The 20,760-nt window shown below is 39.4% G+C and overlaps 2 protein-coding genes across 3 annotated transcripts in view; both read left to right on the forward strand.

Annotated features, from left to right (window-relative positions):
- LOC115025507 (microtubule-associated protein 4) overlaps window positions 1–4,477 on the forward strand; it is a 101,706-nt gene extending 97,229 nt beyond the window's left edge. Inside the window, exon 18 of the mRNA XM_029457805.1 lies at window positions 15–4,477. Within this exon, the coding sequence (XP_029313665.1) occupies window positions 15–19 (5 nt within the window). The 3' untranslated portion in view covers window positions 20–4,477. The remainder of the gene's footprint in view (window positions 1–14) is intronic.
- A 1,459-nt stretch (window positions 4,478–5,936) lies between these two features.
- Window positions 5,937–20,760, forward strand: part of ift74 (intraflagellar transport 74) — a 15,880-nt gene continuing 1,056 nt past the window's right edge. The window contains exons 1-18 of one of the 2 annotated variants that reach the window (XM_029458197.1): window positions 5,937–6,144; window positions 7,532–7,665; window positions 8,240–8,378; window positions 8,520–8,568; window positions 8,709–8,807; window positions 9,214–9,274; window positions 9,666–9,725; window positions 9,844–9,905; window positions 15,713–15,851; window positions 16,004–16,066; window positions 16,664–16,801; window positions 17,061–17,101; window positions 17,526–17,605; window positions 19,001–19,054; window positions 19,548–19,645; window positions 19,837–19,963; window positions 20,076–20,239; window positions 20,441–20,566. In XM_029458197.1, coding sequence (XP_029314057.1) covers window positions 7,537–7,665; window positions 8,240–8,378; window positions 8,520–8,568; window positions 8,709–8,807; window positions 9,214–9,274; window positions 9,666–9,725; window positions 9,844–9,905; window positions 15,713–15,851; window positions 16,004–16,066; window positions 16,664–16,801; window positions 17,061–17,101; window positions 17,526–17,605; window positions 19,001–19,054; window positions 19,548–19,645; window positions 19,837–19,963; window positions 20,076–20,239; window positions 20,441–20,566 — 1,629 coding nt within the window. In that variant the 5' untranslated portion in view covers window positions 5,937–6,144; window positions 7,532–7,536. Of the gene's footprint in view, window positions 6,145–7,531; window positions 7,666–8,239; window positions 8,379–8,519; window positions 8,569–8,708; window positions 8,808–9,213; window positions 9,275–9,665; window positions 9,726–9,843; window positions 9,906–15,712; window positions 15,852–16,003; window positions 16,067–16,663; window positions 16,802–17,060; window positions 17,102–17,525; window positions 17,606–19,000; window positions 19,055–19,547; window positions 19,646–19,836; window positions 19,964–20,075; window positions 20,240–20,440; window positions 20,567–20,760 lie in introns of those variants that run through there. The other variant, XM_029458198.1, reaches the window with a different exon arrangement.

Consider the following 20,760-nt stretch of genomic DNA (forward strand, 5'->3'; position numbering starts at 1 on the left):
CCTTTTTGCTGCAGATTGAGTGTTTCAAGCTCAACTTCCGCGAGAATGCTCGCTCTCGCACGGACCACGGCGCTGACATCATCACCTGGCCGCCCCTCCCCCCCAGGACAACAACTAACCCCGCCCACACGGTTGCTCCCATTCTCTACACCACCACCACCCGACTCCTTGTCTCCCTCATTGAATGGTTGGCTCCTGCAGGCTGCGTTAGCTCCCCCTCCTTGCTGCATCTTCAGGGGGACAACAGCTCCTTAAAGGGATCTTTACCTTTCTTACCCCCATCAAACCCTGAAAAGAAACACCTTTTATCTTAAATCTGTCATTGCAATTTCTTTTTTGAATCCTCCAATAGTTCTGCCGCTCTAGTATCAACTTCATGTTATCATGCCTCCTCTCACATCTGAGCTCATCATCATGATCCATAGCTACCCCCCCTCCCCTTATATTTGGCTGAAGTGACTTTATAGACTAAGCTTGGGCCTTGGTGGGAATCTATGTGGAGGGAAATGAGGGGAAGGTTTTCTCACATGTGTAGTTGCGTCTTCTCAAAGCTGGCTGACCTGGAAACGGTGTGTTTCACTCGGAAACCTGGTGGTGTACTCTTACTCCGCATCGTCTCACCTCCACACACCAAATAAGCAGCAATCACTTCATTTGTCAACTGAGCAGCATGGAAACCCTCTCGGACTCACCTTTGGCTTCTGTCACACACATAGCTTCTCTTTTCCTTGTGACTTTAGGGGCTGTTTTGTTCCCAATAACCACTCTCGGCTTCATTAACATAGTAATTCAACGTGTATTTCATCTGCTTCGCCACTTCCTCTCTCTTCCTTATCACTTACCATAAACAAGCTGACAAACAAAAAAGCAAGTAGGCTGTTTGAACCATGTTAGGCTGTAGCTAACTCTTTATTCTCTGTGTTTGTGATGATGTGTTTGAGTGACAAAATTGTGTAAAAAGGAGCTTTGGTGTCCTGTTCGGATGTTTCTGTCTTTTCTCGAGTTTTCTTTCTTTCCTCCTAGTTTCTTGATTTTCAAACAAGTTTTGTTTTATTTATTGTACGTCTCTTTCTGTGTAAGCAATACAGTGGGATGTGTTTTTGTTTTTCAAATAGCACTCGGAAAATCTTGGAAACACGCACAGGTTTTTGCAAACCAAGACACACGGTGAAGATATTGAGAGGGAGGAAGAGAGTGAGGAAAGGAGGTGTTGCTAGAAGGATGGAAAAAGAAGCATTTGAGGTGTGCGTTGCATTTATGGCAAAACATTGTTGAAAACGGAACGTTTTTGAAATGCAATTGATGAAGTTCGCTGAAGTAGAGAAGCTTTAACTGAGCATGCAGTCCAGAGGGACATGAGGAAGATGTCAAAGGAGCTGTGTGTCACATATGTGCCTCCTGTCCTTACCTGAAAACTACAGTAAACAAGGATGACGAAGGCTCACGCCTAAAACTGGTCCGACAAAGAGAATATGATAGTTGACAAAACAGACGTAAAAAGTTAGGGACAACCTGGTATTGCTGTTTTTTTGTTTTTAAAGGAAATTCTGTAAATCCAGCTGTCCTGTTAGTAGTCATGGTTGTTCAATTTCAGGTGTTTCTATGAGGGTTATGGTAGCATGTTGTTTGGCAGTTGCTGAATACAAAAACATCTCTAATATGTGTTTTCTTGTTTGAGTATTGGCAGTGGAACATGATGTGGCTTCATACTCTTTTCTTGTAGCAATTGAAGAGGAAGAACTGCGTTCGTTTCATCATTAATTCTACCGCTTTAAACTCGGTGCAGATTTGTATACAGTGACTGAATGTCTCAGATTTACAAAGATGGATGACAAGCGCAGATTATTTTTTTGTAGTATTTTATTTCAGTGGTACATCCGGTTTAGAAATTGATTCTGCTCATTATTTACTCGTCAGGCATCACTTCACTCAGTTTTCAGTATAGTGTTATAACAAAGGCTTGGATATCATCTGAAACAGTTTTGCTACTGAAAACTAAACATACTTTTGTGGAGATCTTAAACCTGTTTTTGGGGGGCAACTTGAAGGCAGCCCAAATAAGCTGTAAACACAAAATAGACCTACGTATTAAGACATTATGAAGTTATTATGGCAAACATGTTAGCAAATAGCCTATCACTTCTTGACACCTCCAGCAGATGGAGAGCAACATTAGCATTTATTCAGAGTCGTGTCTCTGTCAACTATGTGAATGTAAGTCCAATTTTCCCTCTGCTTTGGTCTCCACCCACTCCTGAGGGAGACATCTAGCTGCAAGAAGCTCCACTAATTTCACCAGCCAGCTGCTAAATTTGTTAGTTTATTCAATCAAATAAGGTAAAGAAGATTATGAATCCGAACAAACATTTGATGCCAACTTTTGGTTTGACTTTTTTTTCGATACTATAAAGTATCAAACTTCAATATCCAACGCTAGTCACAACACATATCTGGTATAACAGGAGAAAGGGACTTCCATTTCTAATCCGTCTTCATTACAATTCTTCCGAGTCATGAAAAGTAAGTGATATCATTTTTTTTTAAATATTCAGTTTCAAGACTAAAGCTTCATGGACTGCACCCTAGAGACAATATGAAACACTCCAGACTTTTCCTATTCAAATTGTCCCTTTAGCGATGATTCGTAAAGAAGCTTTGACCGAACTAAATTGCACCTTAATGCTTTTAATATATCAAAGAGGGCTCACTGTGACGGAGTGTTGGTGTTTGATTAACAGTTAAAAATACCCCTCTATGAACAAGTGATCCTAAATGGCTTAATTATGAATAAGATTTCACGTGATGGCATTAATAGAGCAATAAACTGAATTACAGTGCCCTCATTTATTTCACTACTATTCAATTATAAAACACAGTTCAATTCAAATCCACTCATTATTTAGTTTTATTTCGGAATCCCTTTAAATGTTGTATAAGAAAGCCTTTTACGAAAGACCTAGTTTTTTTGTGTGGTTTTTTTACAAAGTAGTGAATAACTTCTAATTAATGTCTTCTAAACAAATGTCCACGCGCAGATGTTGCCGTTCTTTACTGCCAGTTGAGGATTGAGTTCTGCCGAAAGAGCAGATCATCAAATAGTTAAATTGCTTTGTTTGTGCCACGGCTATCGAATAAATAAATTATTCCTTGTGCCTGTCCACAACCATGATTTAGCTTTGTTTTAACCCCAGAGTGTTTACTTACCACTAATTATGAGATTGCACACGGATGTATATAGATATTTTATTGCTGATGCACTCTTTATGGCCCACAAATAAAACAAAAAGACAGGACGGCAACAGGGGGTTTGGTAGGTAGGGCTTTTTAAGGTTTGTTCAACAGCTTTTATGTCCATGAACCTTTAATGGTTCTGAGGGGAGGAAGTGTTTTATCATGACTATTATTCTGATTATTAGTATGAAAAATTGAAAAAGTCTGCCTTTTTCATTAGAAAGGGGCCACTGAAGTGAAAGAATGTCTTTTGAGATATATTGTACTAAAGACGCAACACTTTTGTATATGTATTTATCGTTGTGTTCCTGTAGCCTCGTGGTAGTCGTGCTCTCATGGTTGAAGGGATTATACTTTTGATTTGTGACGGCCAGTTTCACAAACTGTGTCGTGGAGATTCTCCACGGATGTGCACAACGAGATTTGAACCCCCAATGCAACACAGAAATTCTTTTAAAATGTCATAAAGTCTGATTTCAATTAAACACTGTTGATTTAGAAAATGTTGACCTGGCAACAATTAAATCAAGACATTTTTCAGTCGCATTTGTTGTGCACAATTACGCATACACACAATGTAATGACTCCCATAAAGCGCAACCCAGTCTTAAGATAAGAATAATGTTCGAACTATCTGATAAACTTCTCATTCAGGACACAGTGACCTCTGCAGGTTCGTATGATAAAAAGAACCAAGCGGACTGAAGCTAATGCACCTGAAACACATGACACTCTATATAACAGTGGGCAAAGGGAATTTGTTGTTCAAGCAGGCACTAAGTGTAGAGGTCGATGTCGATTTGGGAGTACTGCATATCAGACATATTACATATGGCACGCAAAAAGCATCGACCTGCCGAGGAGAGGCACACACACCGAGACCCTAACACATCCTTGTCTAAGGTTAAGTAACTGTAGTTTTCAGGTTTTGCTTGTGTAATAGATGCTCCTCAGTAATCTATCCAAGGAGCGTTGTAGAGCTTCATCTACTGCCACTGCACTCATGCAAGAGTAACACTAGCTAATAAACACCTACTGTACCTGCAGAGCATGCTGAAAAACAACAATGGGATGTGTTAGGTAGACTTACTATGTCATTTGCAGAACCTCCTCGTTGTTTTTTGTTTTGTTTTCTTCATTAATTTGAATTTTATTTTTTTGGTTTGGAAAAAAGTGTGTATTGTGATTACTTGTTGATTAGTGATGTGATTATTGAACATGAAATAAAAATGGACTAAAACTCTCATTGTTGTGTGTTTGCCTTTCTTCTTTTCCAGACAATTTCAGAAATGTAAAGAGATAACAAAAGTTACAATATGTAGTTCAGTTTACAATTTTAGCCTGTTTGAAAAATTATTTGTCTTTGTCCATTGTATCTGCATAATAAATGTAAAGAAAAAACATAAATAAATCGTAAATTTATGAGAAAGTATTCTCTGAGATTATAAAGTCATACATTTAAGAGAATAATCCCCATCACATACATGCAATGAACAAATGCTAAGATATCGGCATGTTCCATACTGTTGCAGCACCTCACTAATGTGTACATGCCGTCTGTGAGGTGATGAGGTGGATCCAACCTTGCAAAATAAAGTTATCTGGATGAAGTAACAAATTAAAAAACTACAATTAACGCCTTTCTACAGATGTCAGGTACCACAGATACTATAGCTAGAACTGGAAACTTGAAGCACTTACTGCCACAGATGTTATGTGTCTGGACAATTGTCACTTCAACTTAATTTGTTAGCCTACCTGTTGATGTCAACATGTAGGTAACCCCCTAACCTCTAAATTGTCCCTTATTTATTTTATTTTTTACAGATTAGCTACCACAAGATGGATCCCAAAATCATCCCACCATGGATGGATGTGTTGTACACAATTATATTCTGTTATTTCTTTAAAACAGCCCTAAATAAGTTTTGTGACATTACTAATATTTAAATGGATTTCATTTGTACAGATTTGAACAACTGTTTTATTCACTGTACTCAGACTAATACTTATTTTATGGAATTGAATTGTTCATACTAAAGGATTTGAAGGATCCGTAGCGTTAACAACGCTAACTACCATTATACATTGGTTTTTAACTGAAAAGGTGGTTTGGGGGTTTAGTTAGTAAATCATTTGCTAATGTTTTCAGACCATTAAACAACTTCTTTTGTGGATTTTTGTCACGGTATACTTCGCATAAGCCTGATAAACAGACTGTTTTGTTTCACTTCATTCAGAATAATAATAATAATAATTCTGAACAAAACTGAGATGAAGTCAAGTTCAGCAAATGGCACTTTATTCAGGTATATGAATTGGATAGGAACTAATTTAAATGACAATTAATCGGAGCATTTTCTTGAAAAAGCCTTCTTGATTGTTTCTTTTCCCATGTGTGAGTCTTTTGAAAGCGTTATGTGAACAACATTGGTCTCGGCTACAGGCTGTAGCTGTATGTCGTCCATCCAGCAAAATAATAAATTACTCATAGTTTCCATTGTTCTTTCTGGTCCTCTTCATTGTTACCTCTTTAATTATGGTTACAGCAATACATCTTGCAAATCAACTCAAACAAAAGAGAAAACCTCACTCCTGTGACATTAAGAACTCCGCAGAACATTACACACCGGCCGGTCTGTGGTCTATTCCGCTGTTGGACGGTGGGGGCAGCAGCACACTTTTCAACTCTGTTACTAGTCTGCTTAACTTCCGGAGAAGATGACAGTTACTAGGGTAACGTCAACATCATCTCGAGTTGCTGACTTTCCAGCTAACACAAACTAGCGTTTTAACTTTGAGCTTTACCGTTGGTTGACATTTTCCTCTCAAGTAAACTAGCTTACTGAACAGCTGTTTCGGTTGGAAATTAGAGACATTTACTGCCAACGCAAACGACGTACAAGGTTTAAGGTAAGAAGCACTTGCTAGTTTATCTATGCTATTCCATGGCAACGAGCTAACGCTAAAGTTATTTTAACTTTGGCTAATGGTCATGGTTTGGTCTACAAAATCTCTAACGTGCATCAAATTAAAAACGACCGAAGTGAGTTGAGCTATAGTTCACGTTACAGATTATTATTATTATTATTATTATTATTATTATTATTATTATGATGATTACATATAAGGTTAACGTTGGCCTACATAGCTAACGCTAATGCTGTCGGTCGCTAACTATTGGTCATTAAGCTATCGGAAATTCTTTTAATGGGCATTCTGGCTTTTATTGTTAGCTTTCATCCTTATACATGTGCATTTGCTTACACTCACTTACTTACTTAGGATCACAATAACATACCACATGAAGCCTGTCTTATAACGGCTGTGCGTTTAGTTACTTGGACAGCTTTCACGTCAAGATGCATGAATTTAAATAGCTGTCCTTAAAAACAGTCAAAGAATTATGAAAGGAATTATGCTTCTGAAACCAGGCTTCTCAAAAGATAGTCAGATAGTGAGTGTAGCCAAAATCAACAGTCCCATATTATAAAAACGGATAAACTGAATAATAAGGATTCTATTCAGATGCAAAAAAGAATCAATTTATTTCATGTGCCAAACATGACACAAAGTGAAGAAATGTGATATGATTTTTAGTCAGTGCGCAGGCAATTTTTTTATGATATGGGATTTGTGTAACCAGAACAAAATCAATTAACATAATTTATTATATTATGTCTTTTTTCTTCCTGCCTCATTCTTCTTCCACTCCTGCACTTGGAAAGCACCCACAGTGCACTATATTTACCACAGAGCAGTGATTGTGCCTTTTTTAAAGTAGGGACGTAGGGCATATATGCCAGAGAGACGAGCACACACACACACACACACACACACACACACACACACACACACACACACACACACACACACACACACACACACACACACACACACACACACAGAGAAGACAGACAGAGAGAGAGAGGTGACCCAGGACCAGAAGAGCAGAATCACTTGTTGATCTGTGCAGAATATTATAATTAATTTACTTTTTTCCATAACTAAAAAAAAGAATGACGAACGGTTCCCGGAAAGGAACAGAGGCATAAGTTCCAGCTCTCTACAAAGAGCCCTAATTGCCATTACTAAAGCCGAGTAAAAGCTAAGGGATGGAAGATGCAGTGCTGTGTCTTGGGGGAATGTCTGCTTCAGGAAGTCTAACTGTCCTCTTGGTTGCTGTCACCAAGAAAACATATTAACAAGCACTGAGCTATAGCAGCGCCACTAGGCAGTAGCCTATAATTTAGTTTCCACCCATTTGCGACAAATATGTGATTTTGCTGACTGGCTTTAGGCATCATGGCGAGTCAGCGGCCTCCCTCCAGCATTGGCCGCCCATCGAGCCGCAGTGGATCTGCGGTCCCCATTGCTGGAAGACTACCAACGGCCGTCCGACCTCCTCCTACAGCTATCCGTGTTGCAACTGGGGTAAGTCAACTGCAGCTGGGATTTGTTTTAGCTCGGAGATAGAAGTGCTCTTCCTGTGAGTATATTGGGTACTTTGCTAATGTCACAGCATCATATCAACTAGAAGAGCAAAGCCCAAAAGTATCTCTGACGATAATTAAAAAAAAAAATCTTATGTTAATGTTATATGGCAACCAACGTATGTGAGCACACATTCCCCATGGTAGAATAAGTGTGTTCTTGTGCACATACTGTACATATTGTCCCAGGAAGGTGGATATCAAATAAAATAACTCATTTTTCATTTTGTAAAACACTCTTTTTAAATTAATTTGGTTAAACTATGTTCAGTTTTGTTAGCAAATGCAACTTTCATACAAACAGCTTTTAGTGCAAAGTAAGCATGTGCTTGCATTTGTAATCTGGATGAAATTAGCATCAAATTTACTGAGGCAGCATTTTGTTACATCAGCATATCGGAGTGGCTTTTTGCAGTGTTGGTAACCAACCGTAACTTTTAACACCAATGTTTTCTACAAATGAACTAGTACAAAAGCCAGTCATATAGAGTTTTATTCTTTCATTTTCAATCCAGATGGTTCCCGGTACAAGTGGTCATCCTGGCATGAGGGGCGGCCCCATCGCCACCCCTGGAGTCCTGTCTGCACAGATCAAAGTGACTGACAGGCCTGTGACCCAACAGGGGCTCAGTGGTATGAAGACTGGCATGAAAGGTAAGTCTGAAGTATCATCAGCTGACGCTATTTTCATGGTTTGATGTGAGGGCACACACGTTGCACGCACACGTTGTAAACCGTCATTACTAATCTCACTTCTCTTTCTCTCCTCCACCTCATTCCTTCCTTCCCCAAAAGGACCTCAGAGACAGATTCTGGATAAGTCCTACTACCTGGGTCTTCTTAGGTAACAAATGCAACTTTTATTCCTACTATGATCAACTAAATTGTTGAGTAATAAATGTTAAGCACTTATTGGTATTATGTTCGCACACACTGCTCAATAATTAAATTTCAAAATGAATTTCTTTATTGTTATGCTGTTAGGAGTAAAATCAACGAGTTAACCACAGAGACCAGCAAACTGCACAAAGAGATCGACAACTACAACCAGGAGAATTCTGTGTATCTCTCTTACGAGAAGAGGTAAGTGACTTTACTAGTTAGTGCTGACACTGTACATTTTGTACATTTTGTATGTTCTCCTATTTTATTATTTATTTGATCAAACCCTACTGCATTCCACAGCCTTCAAATGTTCAACACTACAAGAAGATACTCTCATACATGTTTGTTGACTTCACTGAACCATGAACTCAGTTTAAAAATAAAAACCTAACTTAAATTAAGAGAATTTTACTAAAAACAGATAACTAAGGAAGTTAAAACTGTATCTGTATACGCTGTATTATTATCAATTTGCATATGAAAATGAGGTCTCTTGTAATAGAATAAATGATGGAATTAATTAATAATATAATAAACAATCGCATAATGGCATTAATAGGAAAATCCCAAATTAAGCCTTTTGTTGTGTTTCTCTCCCCTTCAGAGCCGAAGGTCTGGCTGCAGAGATCAAGGATCTTCAAGGCCACCTTGCTGACTTCAACATGGTGAATAGTTGTAAAGTTGTAGCCATTGTCTTTAATTATATTCAATGAGTGATCATGGGATATTTCAAGAAACAAAATGAACAATTATTAAAACAATTTCAGAACAAATATACTTCCACTTTATGTATTGAGCTGAAGTTATCAATGATAACCTACAGTAAGTGTAAAACGAGAGAATGCAAACACCAATAGATTAGTTGTTGTTAAGTTAGTATTTACATCATTTGAATATTTGAGGTGTTCTTCAAAAGCATATAAGTGTCTGGTATAATAGAAGGTGTTTGAAAAGTCTTGAATGCTTTACAATGGACTATGCAAGCCTTATTTAACACTTGAGGAATCCTTCTGATATGTAGCTTCATTGTTTGTATTTCTATGTTTGTATTTCCAGCTGGTGGACAAGCTCAACACCAACACAGAGATGGAGGAAATGATTAACGACTACAACATTGTAAGTGCACCATTTAAAGCGATACGGTCACTTTCCTGACACCAACTGCGTAAAACAAACATTTATCTACTATGTGATTGAAGTGGGCTGATTTTGCTTCTCCTCTCTTCCCTCCCAGTTGAAGGCCCACAATGACAGCGAGGCTGAAAGCATTGACAGCATCTTCACTGAGAGGAGAGAGTAAGTACATGGTGGATGTTTAATAAGGGTTATTGAGATCACTGTTGGGAAATCCTGTTCCTTAAACTTGTGTTTAATGTTGGCTTTTCTCAAAAAACATAGCCAATGATAATTCTTCAAATTAAAATGGTAATAGAGGAAAAGCATAAAAAAAGCCAATATTTTTGTATTTTATAAGCTTTTAATGATTTATCAATAAGTGATCCGATTATGTTACATGTATTTATAGGGTAATCTTTAATTGGTTTTGAGTGCAGCTTTAAGAGTGTGTACCTTCAAAAAGCATGTAAATGTCAAATTGCACAAACTGACTGAAGCAGCAGTAATAATAATAATCCAGAAACATCATATATATAATAGTAAAACAATGACAGGGGACATTTTACTGCTCAATCAATTCTTTTACTTTGGATACTTTTAAGTACATTTTCTTACATACTTTTACTTCAGTAAGGTTTTGAATGCTTCTTGCACCACCGGTGCCATGCAAGCAGGCTGGGTGTGGTGTGTAGAGTAAAGACCCACAATGTGCTCTCTTTATATTACATACAACATTTTAGTGACCCCTCCTAGAATGATAATACTAACAAAGTGTTTAGAACATACATAGTTAAATGATTTTATTTATCTGTCAGGTTATCCACCTAAGGCGATGTATACTCTACATATCACATCTAGAAGGAATATTCTTTTAGTACCATGCAACAGCCCCCCAGTGAGAACATAGTTTTAAGAGTACACAAGTTTTCCTTTTGTGATGATCGCCTCCTCCGCTTCCTGCTGTTTGCTCCTTCACGGTTCTGCTGAACTCTCCAGCATGTCACTCTTCTCTCTTGATGTATGGATCCTCAAAGTACCCATCCTCCTCCTCCTCCTCTTCTATCTCCACATTCTCTTCCTTGAAGGTGAATGTCTGATGGTTCAGGTATCTCCCCATCTCCGAGAAGACTGTTGACACAACATCATCATCCTCCTCCTCCTCCTCCTCTTGGCGCAGTCGCCGATGACGGTAGTTGTGGAAGAGCTTGTACCAGGAAGGCCCTTTTATGCCACACAGGATGAGCATGGAGGTGCATAGTGCCAAGACTGCAACACATGCTGTGAAACTCCATGTGCTGATCAACGCAGGTTTCTGGTCTAGTTGGGGTTGCAGGATGGAGATAGGGAGGAGAGGCTGTTAAATTGTGTATGTTCTATTTGTAAAATCCACATATGTAATAGAAGAACAGTTAAAGGTAAAAATACCCACATGACCATAATCCTACCTTTGTTGATGTTATTGTTCTGGCTTGATGTCGGTGTGGTCTTCAGCACAGTGGACGGCTGTTGAGAGTCGACTGGTTTTGGTGGGCCTGTGAAGATGTGTGGTGGTGGTGGTGGTGATGGGACACACGAAGCTATAGCCTGTAAAAGATCCCTTCCAGCCTGCTTTTCTGGAGAAGCACACGTGCCTTGTATTCCTCCTGTAGAGCCACACATAACATTACATAAAAGTAATTCAATTAATGAGCATTCACATTGCTGCTTCATCTGACAGCAATTATTCATGTCCGAATAAGCATAAGGTTGCTTTGACGTAAAAGTCACAACAAAATCTTACGAGGCGGGACCTAACACATCCAACATGGCACAAGTCTGATTTGAATCCCGTCAGATTAACATCAAATCAAATCAAATTTATTTGTATAGCCCAATATCACAAATTATACATTTGTCTCAGTGTGCTTTACAGACTGTACAGGTTACGACACCCTCTGTCCTTAGACCCTCGCATCGCACAAGGAAAAACTTCCTAAAAGAAACCCCAAAATTAAAGGGGGAAAAATGGAAGAAACCTCAGGGAGAGCAACTGAGGAGGGATCCCTCTCCCAGGACGGACAGACGTGCAATAGATGTTGTGTGTACAGGATAAACAACATAGTACAAATACAACATTTGACAGAAATTATGTTGTGTTGGAAAAAAAGAAATAGAAAGTATGGATGAATCCAGGAAAATGTCAAAAAGGCTTCCCGGTGTCCAGCAGGACCAGGTCAGCAGGCGCTGTCACGATTCATGATCCTGACGTAAACTTTATCAGTGGCAACCTGCCACATGAGAGACAGACACTCCAGGGATGATACCCCGGATGGTGAGTTAGTAACATACATTTACATAAATGCATACAGATAGAGAGGGAGAAGAAGAGAGGGAGGGGAGGAAGAGAAGGAAGAGAGCAGGGAGGTGTCCCCCGGCAGTCTAAGCCTATAGCAGCATAACTAGGGGCTGATCCAGGGCAAACCTGAGCCAGCCCTAACTATAAGCTTTATCAAAAAGGAAAGTCTTTAGCCTACTCTTAAATGTGGAGAGTGTGTCTGCCTCCCGAACACAAACTGGAAGCTGGTTCCACTGGAGAGGAGCTTGATAGCTGAAGGCTCTGGCTCCCATTGTACTCTTAGAAACTCTAGGAACTACAAGTAACCCTGCAGTCTGGGAGCGTAATGCTCTAGTTGGTTTATAAGGTACTATGAGATCTTTAAGATATGCTGGAGCCTGACCATTAATTGCTTTGTAAGTCAGGAGAAGGATTTTGAATTCTATTCTGTATTTTACCGGGAGCCAGTGCAGAGCAGCTAATACAGGAGTAATATGATCCCGTTTCCTTGTTCTTGTCAATACACGTGCCGCTGCATTTTGGATCAACTGAAGAGTCTTGAGCGACTTTTTGGGACAACCTGATAACAATGAGTTGCAGTAATCCAGCCTTGAAGTAACAAAAAAAAGCTGCAGCAGCTCAAGGTAAAACATGCAGAGAGAGGCGGAGAGATTAAATGCACGTCTTGTACCACCTTCTAAGATAATTGTAATAAATGTAATATCTGAACCGTCGTCTCTTATGCACAGAATCAGTTTAATGAGTTGGGAAACACTGTGAAAGAGGATCATATCAGACCCTAAATATAAGTATGGGCGCATCTAAGAACTCTGAACCAGTCTGGATTAGGGTCACATGTTGTCTATGTTACTTAAACTTTTAAAGTGCAGAAAGGGACATTACCAATGTTGACTCCGGCTGCTTTGACCTCTCCAAAGCCGCTCAGCAGTGGACAGGAACAGTTCCAGGGGTTTTCCTGCAGGCTCAGAACCTAATGAGACCAGACTGGGTCAGGTTCATGGATTAATAATAACTTGATTGCTTGGCCAGGTTTATACTTTTACTACATGTTAATACAATTTATTTTCTTTTGCGTAGAAACAATTTTGGTCCACGGTTAACTACATATTTGATATAACATTCTAATGAACTTCCAATACAAATGTTTTTTAATATGGTTGTATTTCAAACATTGAGGTATTAGACAGGAACTTCAGGTAAACATGTATAATATTCAGTTTTAGCCTGATAAAGTACCTTTTTTTTTTTTTTTACGTGGTCCTAATAAATATTGAAAGCCTAATCCTCCAGAATATCCCTCAGGATTTTGTGGGGTTTACCTGCAGATTCTTCAGCCTTCTGAAGAGCTGCGTATGGAGCCGTGTTAGCAGGTTGTGGGACAGATCCAGCTCGGTCAGGTCATCGAGGCCACAAAAAGTCTCCGGGTCCAGGCTGCAGTAACACCCAGTAGCAGCAGTAAATTAGTGCAGCAGTAGCAATGGTGGTACACATACTGTAACAGTCATGCAGTCACCCTCTTTTCACCCTGCAGTCACCTAACTTTTATCAAATGTGACAAAAGTATCCGTGAACAACAATTTGTAACAAACACGTGTATTAAATACACACTAACATCTCTATATACTTCCATTAATAACCTTTCCATTGTATTAAAAACTTTGAAAAACGAGTATATAGAATAGAAGCTAGCGTTCTTATTCACCTGCTGATTTTGTTCCTGGACAGAGACAACACTCTGAGGTGTGGTACCACAGAGAAGTACTTGGCTGGTATACTGGTCACCAGGTTACCATCCAGGTGGAGTTCTACCAGTCTGGGATAACTAGCCAGGGCTACTCTGTCAGTCTCATTCAGAGTGATCAGGTTCTCCTCAATCACCAGTTTAGTAACAGAGGAACCATTGCAACTATGAGGAATCACTTTCAGAAGCTTGTTGGTCAAATTCTTCACCTGCTGATGGACGGACAGTTATTGCAACACAAATGAGTGGCAGCTTAACAACAATAGAATAAATAGAATAGAAAATGTTCTACCAGTGTGTCTTCTTCCACAGCCTCAGCATTACTTCCCATTGCTACCACTGCAGTCAACCACAGCAGGAGAAGAGGTTGCCGGCACCCCTCCATTGTCCGCCCCTGAAAAAACAGAAAGCACTCCGTACTTAAGATAGAAAATTAGACTCCTTTTGTTTTACTTGGGATGCTGGGGACATTAGTCTGCGAGCAAAAAAAAACTGGCATTCCTTTTTATCTCTGAGCAGCAGCCAGTTAATAAACTTTCCTCTCATTGCAGACGTCTTTGAATTTGCCTACTTGATAATTTTGAGTTCAGCTTTATGGGTAAAACATAGCTTTGCTACATCACAGATTCCAGTTTCTAATTCCAGTGTGCTATTACTAAGTTAGCCCTCTCAGTACAATAATTATCTTTCATATTACAATTGTGTAGGGCTGCAACAAACGATTATTTCAATAGAATATGTGATGTTTAGTTTGTAAAATGTCAGACTATAGTGGGAAAAGAGCAGCATGTATGGCAGCAAATCTATTTTATAGGTTGAAAGTGAAACTGCTTTCATGTTACAACTATGGCAGTTAGCACACGGCCTTACGTTAAAGTGCTCTTTAACTACGTCCATGTGGAAAATAACCTACATTTGAAGTCCTTCACTGTTCTTAATCTATTATCTTGTAGACTATACTTTCTCCTGGACACTAACCTGAGTATAAAACCTCTCTTGGAAAACTTCCCACCCACCTGTTATGTGTCAGCTGAATAACCTTTAACCAACATACAGTAAAACATCTGCGTCCTCACTGTTGGACAATGCATGTAATGTTTGTCATGTCTGACTTCATTTGTATTCTGTCATTATTTTATATACTGAATAAGAACCGGAGACTTACCTGTTCTTCTAGGGCCCCGACGATGAAATTATAGTCACCTGTCAGAGTGATGCAGCCAGCACAACAAATGACCTTTGTTCCTTGTTGTAAATACTTGTCGGCTGACGTGCACTGATTCTGCTAGCTAAACATTTCTATTTGATTTAATCAGTCCTCCGTTCTCTCTTTGCTCAGATGTATATTTAAGTCTTGTTGAACATACCTCTCATTTAACAATTGAAATAATGCAGCAAATTAATGAATAGGATTAATGACTATTGGTTATTAAAGTATTTACAAATAGTTTTTTAAATGACATAATCTGGTGTGAGGGAGAGAGGTATTGAAGGCTGAAGGTTGGGATGTAAAAGGGGTTTGGGATTATGTATTTAATTTTTTTAAAGAGGGAGAAAGGGATGAAAAGAATGTCATAGTGTCATTTCTTTAAGGAAGGGAAGCAGCAAGGGGGATTTAAGGAAAGGAAGGGAGACAGACAAGGAGGTAAAGGAAAAGGAAAGGAGGACAGTGATATACTTTATATACATTTGCCCAGTCCATCTTACATCTCTCCCACCCTGCATCCTTTCTTTATCTATCCATGGAAATCTGTCTATCTGTTCTGCCCTGAGTTTGAATGTGGCCTCGGGCCTAGGGCCTTTGTCACATGTCTCCCTGCTAATGCTATTGACTAATGAAGGCAAAGTAAAAATTTAAAGATGAAATAAAGAAACTAAAACATCTCTTGCACCCTGTTGTTTGCCCTGCAGAAGAGAGGAGGCCATCAGGGCGATTGAAGAAGAGATCAGGAGGGAAAGGCGGGTCGCCGACGAGATCGTCCAGGCAATGCCAGCCGCAAAGCAAGAAAAGTATTTCACCATGACAACAGCCAATGAGGAACTGTTACAGGTATTAATGTAGTTTTAGCCTAATATTGTTACGATACTTATATTAATTATTAGTGCAATGTTTGCATGATACTGCTATGGGTACTGTAAATGTCCTTTATGACCCTCTCCTTTCTTCACCTTCTTCTTGCCTCCTTGTTTTTTATATTGTAGGAGCTGACGGTTCTCCAGGAGGAGCTGGACATTCTGATAACCAGGAAGGAGGACTACCACGCTGTGAGTTGTGGGTTTACATAGACGGGAATGATCAACGAAGGGTTTTCTGCAGGGTTCACCGACTATATGGAGACATTTTTGAAATACCACATAGAATTTAATTGAATACCTGTTACACATGTCACACCAGCCAAAGTATCACAGATATCAATGAAAACCAAGCACAATGTGAAATGTTATTCCTGGCAGTAAATAACAATCATTCCTAATGAATCAAGACCTGGACCTCGATGGAAACAAATAACAAATAATAACTAATTTATCTAAGGTCCATGTATGAATTTTACATAAGATCAGAGGTATTGAGCAATGGAGATGCTGGAGGTGTTGTTCAACACCACAACATTTTAAGACCATATGCCTTTTTATTAACTTAAATCAATATTGTGGGAACCTGCAGATCCCCTGGGGAGGTGTGGTAAAGAAGAATGAACAGACGGAAGGAAAATGCAAATAGCATTTCAGTGACATCCCACCATCTGTGTAGTGTGGTGGTAGCTGCTATAGCAGAAGCAGGAACATCTCTAGTAACAGTAGTTACCACTAGGAGTAGAACAAAAATAGTTTTTTTTTAATCTTACATTGTCCCGTGTGCAGGAGCTGGCCCACTCGCACATAAAGCAGGAAGTGGTTCGGCTTCATGAGACTCTGTTGGCGCTGAAGGCAAAGCGTGACGCCATGGAGGCTGAGCACAAGAGCTCCCCACAGGAGGAGAGAGAGCAATTATTCAAACAGGTAAGCTTCACAACCAGCCAAAAACTCAACATAATTCCAATAAAATCAAGCAAATTAAACCACAGTATCGGATTAATTATTTAATGTAGACAATAGAGGTCGTCAGGGATGTTGACTTGCTTAATATAATTAGTGTCGACACATGGTGACAGGCAGTGCAACAGCAACAGACTGACTGCACGTGTTTATTAAGGGCTGTTTAATCTCACACAGTTTGGGTTCGTAAACAGAAGATTTAATCTGTTGCTTTGTTTTCTAGGTGAAGGAGGACAACCAGGAAATTGCCAGCATGGAGAGACAGTATGTACCACACACCAAAACTCTGAGACTGTTGTTAGGTTTGATTTTCTTTTTCTTTTTTTATTAATTAAAAGACTAAGCACAGCACACTGACCACATGATGGGCACTGTGACACACAACCTCAAACCTCAGTTCTTATTCTATAAATTACCCAAATGACGGCAAATCAGATAAAATAAGTTAACGTCAATTTTGCCGGATCTCTGCAGCATCTTTTGCCAAACGTGATCAAAACATTTGTTATGGTTTTTAAAAAAGTTGATTCTCATAAACTGATCCATTTGGAAGTTAATTTGATCTACCTACATTTAGAAGTGCTTATATATGTTGTTTCCTTACTGTGACCTTTGACCTCACAATTAGTTCCATTCCATTTGTCTTCTGTGTGTGTGTGCGTGCGTGCGCATTTGTGTGTGTGTTCAGGCTTACAGAGATCAGAGACAGGATGGGACAAATCACAGAGGAGATCCGACAGCTGGAGCAGGACTCAGAGGAAGCTCAGGGTAACTCTGGATGGCTGTTTTCCACTTTTCATATTTCTATCACAATTATTTTTCCTAAAGCTTTCGAAAGAAAAAATGTATTTCTATCTGTTATCTTCTAGTGGAAACTTTTTAAACCAGGTGATACTTTGTAAACTACATCAGACTGTTAATCTCTTTTTTCTAATATGTCGAGGGCGGAAACTAACGATCGTTTCCATTAGCGATTAATCTGCAGATTATTTTCTAAATGAATTGCTTGGTTTATGTCATAATTTGTGATGGCCATTTTGAACTATATAATAATAATAATAATAATAATAATAATAATAATAATAATAATAATAATAATAATAATAAGCTTTAATTGTATAGCACCTTTCATACAAGAATTGCAGCCCAAAGTGCTTCACAGCAAAAACATAACAATTAGTAGAAGATTAGACAGAGTAAGAGCATTTACAGTACAATAATCAGTGTTGATGTAAATGAGTCTGAAGTACCATTACAAAAATTATTTTAAAATAGTATAAAATAGCAGAATTAAAATAGCAGATAAAATAGCAGATAATCATCCATCCATCCATCGTCTACCGCTTATCCGGGGTCGGGTCGCGGGGGCAGCAGCTCCAGTAAGGAACCCCAAACATCCCTTCTCCGGGTCACATCCTCCAGCTCCGACTGGGGGATCTTGAGGCGTTCCCAGTGAGGAGATATAATCTCTCCACCGAGTCCTGGGTCTTCCCCGGGGTCTCCTCCCAGCTGGATGTGCCTGGAACACCTCCCTTGGCAGGCGGCCAGGTGGCTCCTTACTAGATGCCCGAACCACCTCAACTGGCTCCTTTCAACGTAAAGGAGCAGCGGCTCTACTCCGAGTCTCTCACGGATGGCTGAGCTTCTCACCCTCTCTCTAAGGGAGACGCCAGCCACCCGTCTGAGAAAACCCATTTTGGCCGCTTTTACCTGTAATCTCGTTCTTTAGCAGATAAAATAGCAGAATTAAAATTGTATAAAAATAGCAGAATTAAAATAGTATAAAATAACATTGGAAATCATGCCTAGTTTCCCTATCTGTGCTGTACTTAACGACCCTACTGCTGGGAAACCCCATTCATCACACCATTCTTGTAAATGTTTTAAACTATCAGAGCCATATTTTGAAAGCATGAGATCAACAATGGGCCCCTGTGGCCTTTCAACTGGTTTACTCCCTTCGGTTAAAGCCAGTTTTTCTCCATTACACATTTATCAGAGAAACTTCCTCTTTTTCCAGTGGTAAAACAGTCTATTTGATCTCAGGTTTTTAAAAATACAAACTCTGAAATGTATCTCAGTTACCTTTACACATTCAATGTTACCAGGTATAGCAAAAATTTAAATTAACTAAACTAATAATTGTCTTTATCTGTCCATAAGGAGAGTGTCAGCAGAAATACAAAGAGCTGAAGAAGAAAGAGGAGGAAATTGACCGTGAGTTGAACATTTGACAATTGCTATGACTAAACCAGAGTAGAGTTAAGTGTTGGTGACAATATCAAAAATCACAGCATTATTTACTCAGTACATGATATCAATAATGTGGTAGTGTTGCTGCTTTCATGTATTTATCATAACCTATGGGTGGATAATAGTCTCTGAGAAAGGGCCACACATATTGAAGATATAACAGCAGAGCAATGAGAGGTTATTATAAAGACAATATCTAGTTACTATATATTAAATTCTTCTCAGGTCATCACAGTTACAATAATCAATGTAACTGCAGGGTTTAGCTATGAGGGAGTGGCACACATATGGAAGCACACACTTTAAAGTGCCCTTTTGGAAACTACCACCAGGAGTCGCCAAAGTCAGAATGTTTTTAAATGCTGTTTTAATACGTCTGCCTGACCAGATATCGGTTTAAATATAATGACATTCAGCTAATAGTAATAACTTCCTTTTGTGTATTCCTTTGTTCCAGGATACCTGGAGTCATTTGAGGAGTCCAGGGCTCAGGAGCAGGAAAAGATGACACAGAGCCAGGAGAACATCGTCTCCCTCCTGGAACACTGCAGCAGAGTGAGCAGGAAGGGTGGAGGTGGAGGTGGAGAGGGGAAGGAATGGGTGATGTGATATTAAGAAGGAAGGAATGTGAATAATGGCAAAGGGAAGTGAGAGGAGTAGTTTGAGACAGAGAAAAGAAAATACTAGGGTGTAATAAAATATGTGTGTGTGTGTGTGTGTGTGTGTGTGTGTGTGTGTGTGTGTAGAACATGTTGCGGCTACATCAGGTGGACACAGTGACAGCCAGTGAGCTGAGGGACATGCAGGAGGTGCTGGTCAGCAAGGAGACGGAGGTGGTCCAATCAGAGAGCACTGCCAAAGGACTCACAACTGGTCAGCAACACACACACACACACAGCCCCAGTAACGTACAGCCTGCTTTAATAAACCTAACATGCCAAACAAGCAAATGTTAACTTGTCACAAACGACTCTCCACCACCCAGAGTCCCAGCGTCTGCAGCAGGACCTGGAGAAGGTGCAGCAGCTGGAGGGGAAGATCACAGGTGAGCTCAGCACCCTGAAGGAGCGTGTCGGCACCATGGAGTCTGAGCTGCTCACCTACCGAGACCTGGACACCCTGAGGCACACGGGGGAGGAGAAGAAAAAGGTGACGAGAGAATCAGAAGTTGAGAAAGCACCTTGTATTTTTCCAGGCATATTTATCTTTTGGTATCGACAGATACCAAAGATCACTGTGGATTTCTAAATACTGTTGATTAATTAAATGCAGAATTCTAATCTATCAGTTTGTTTTTTGCTAAAGTCAGCTAAGCTGTAAGCTAAACAAATGTGTGTTGTTCTGGTGCAGAGACTACAGGAGGACCGCGTATCACTGACTCAGCGTCGGGATTCATTCAAACAGCTGTTGGACGAAATGAACCAGAAATACGAAACTCTGAAGACCAAACTGCAAGAAAACGAGACTCACGCTCAGGTTAGAACATTTTCACTTATAAAAACAGTATATCAGCACAGATATATTTTATCTGTAGATATTTATAGAAACATTTATAAGTGTATTAGTCAGTTATTATAATGATGTTGAATTTATTTTACACGAAGGATATCAGTTCAATCAACGATGATGGAATGATGCTACAACACAACGATAAACAATAAATGAACCAT

This window comes from Cottoperca gobio, chromosome 20 (assembly GCF_900634415.1).
Source record: "Cottoperca gobio chromosome 20, fCotGob3.1, whole genome shotgun sequence".
NCBI classification, from domain to species: Eukaryota; Metazoa; Chordata; class Actinopteri; order Perciformes; family Bovichtidae; genus Cottoperca; species Cottoperca gobio.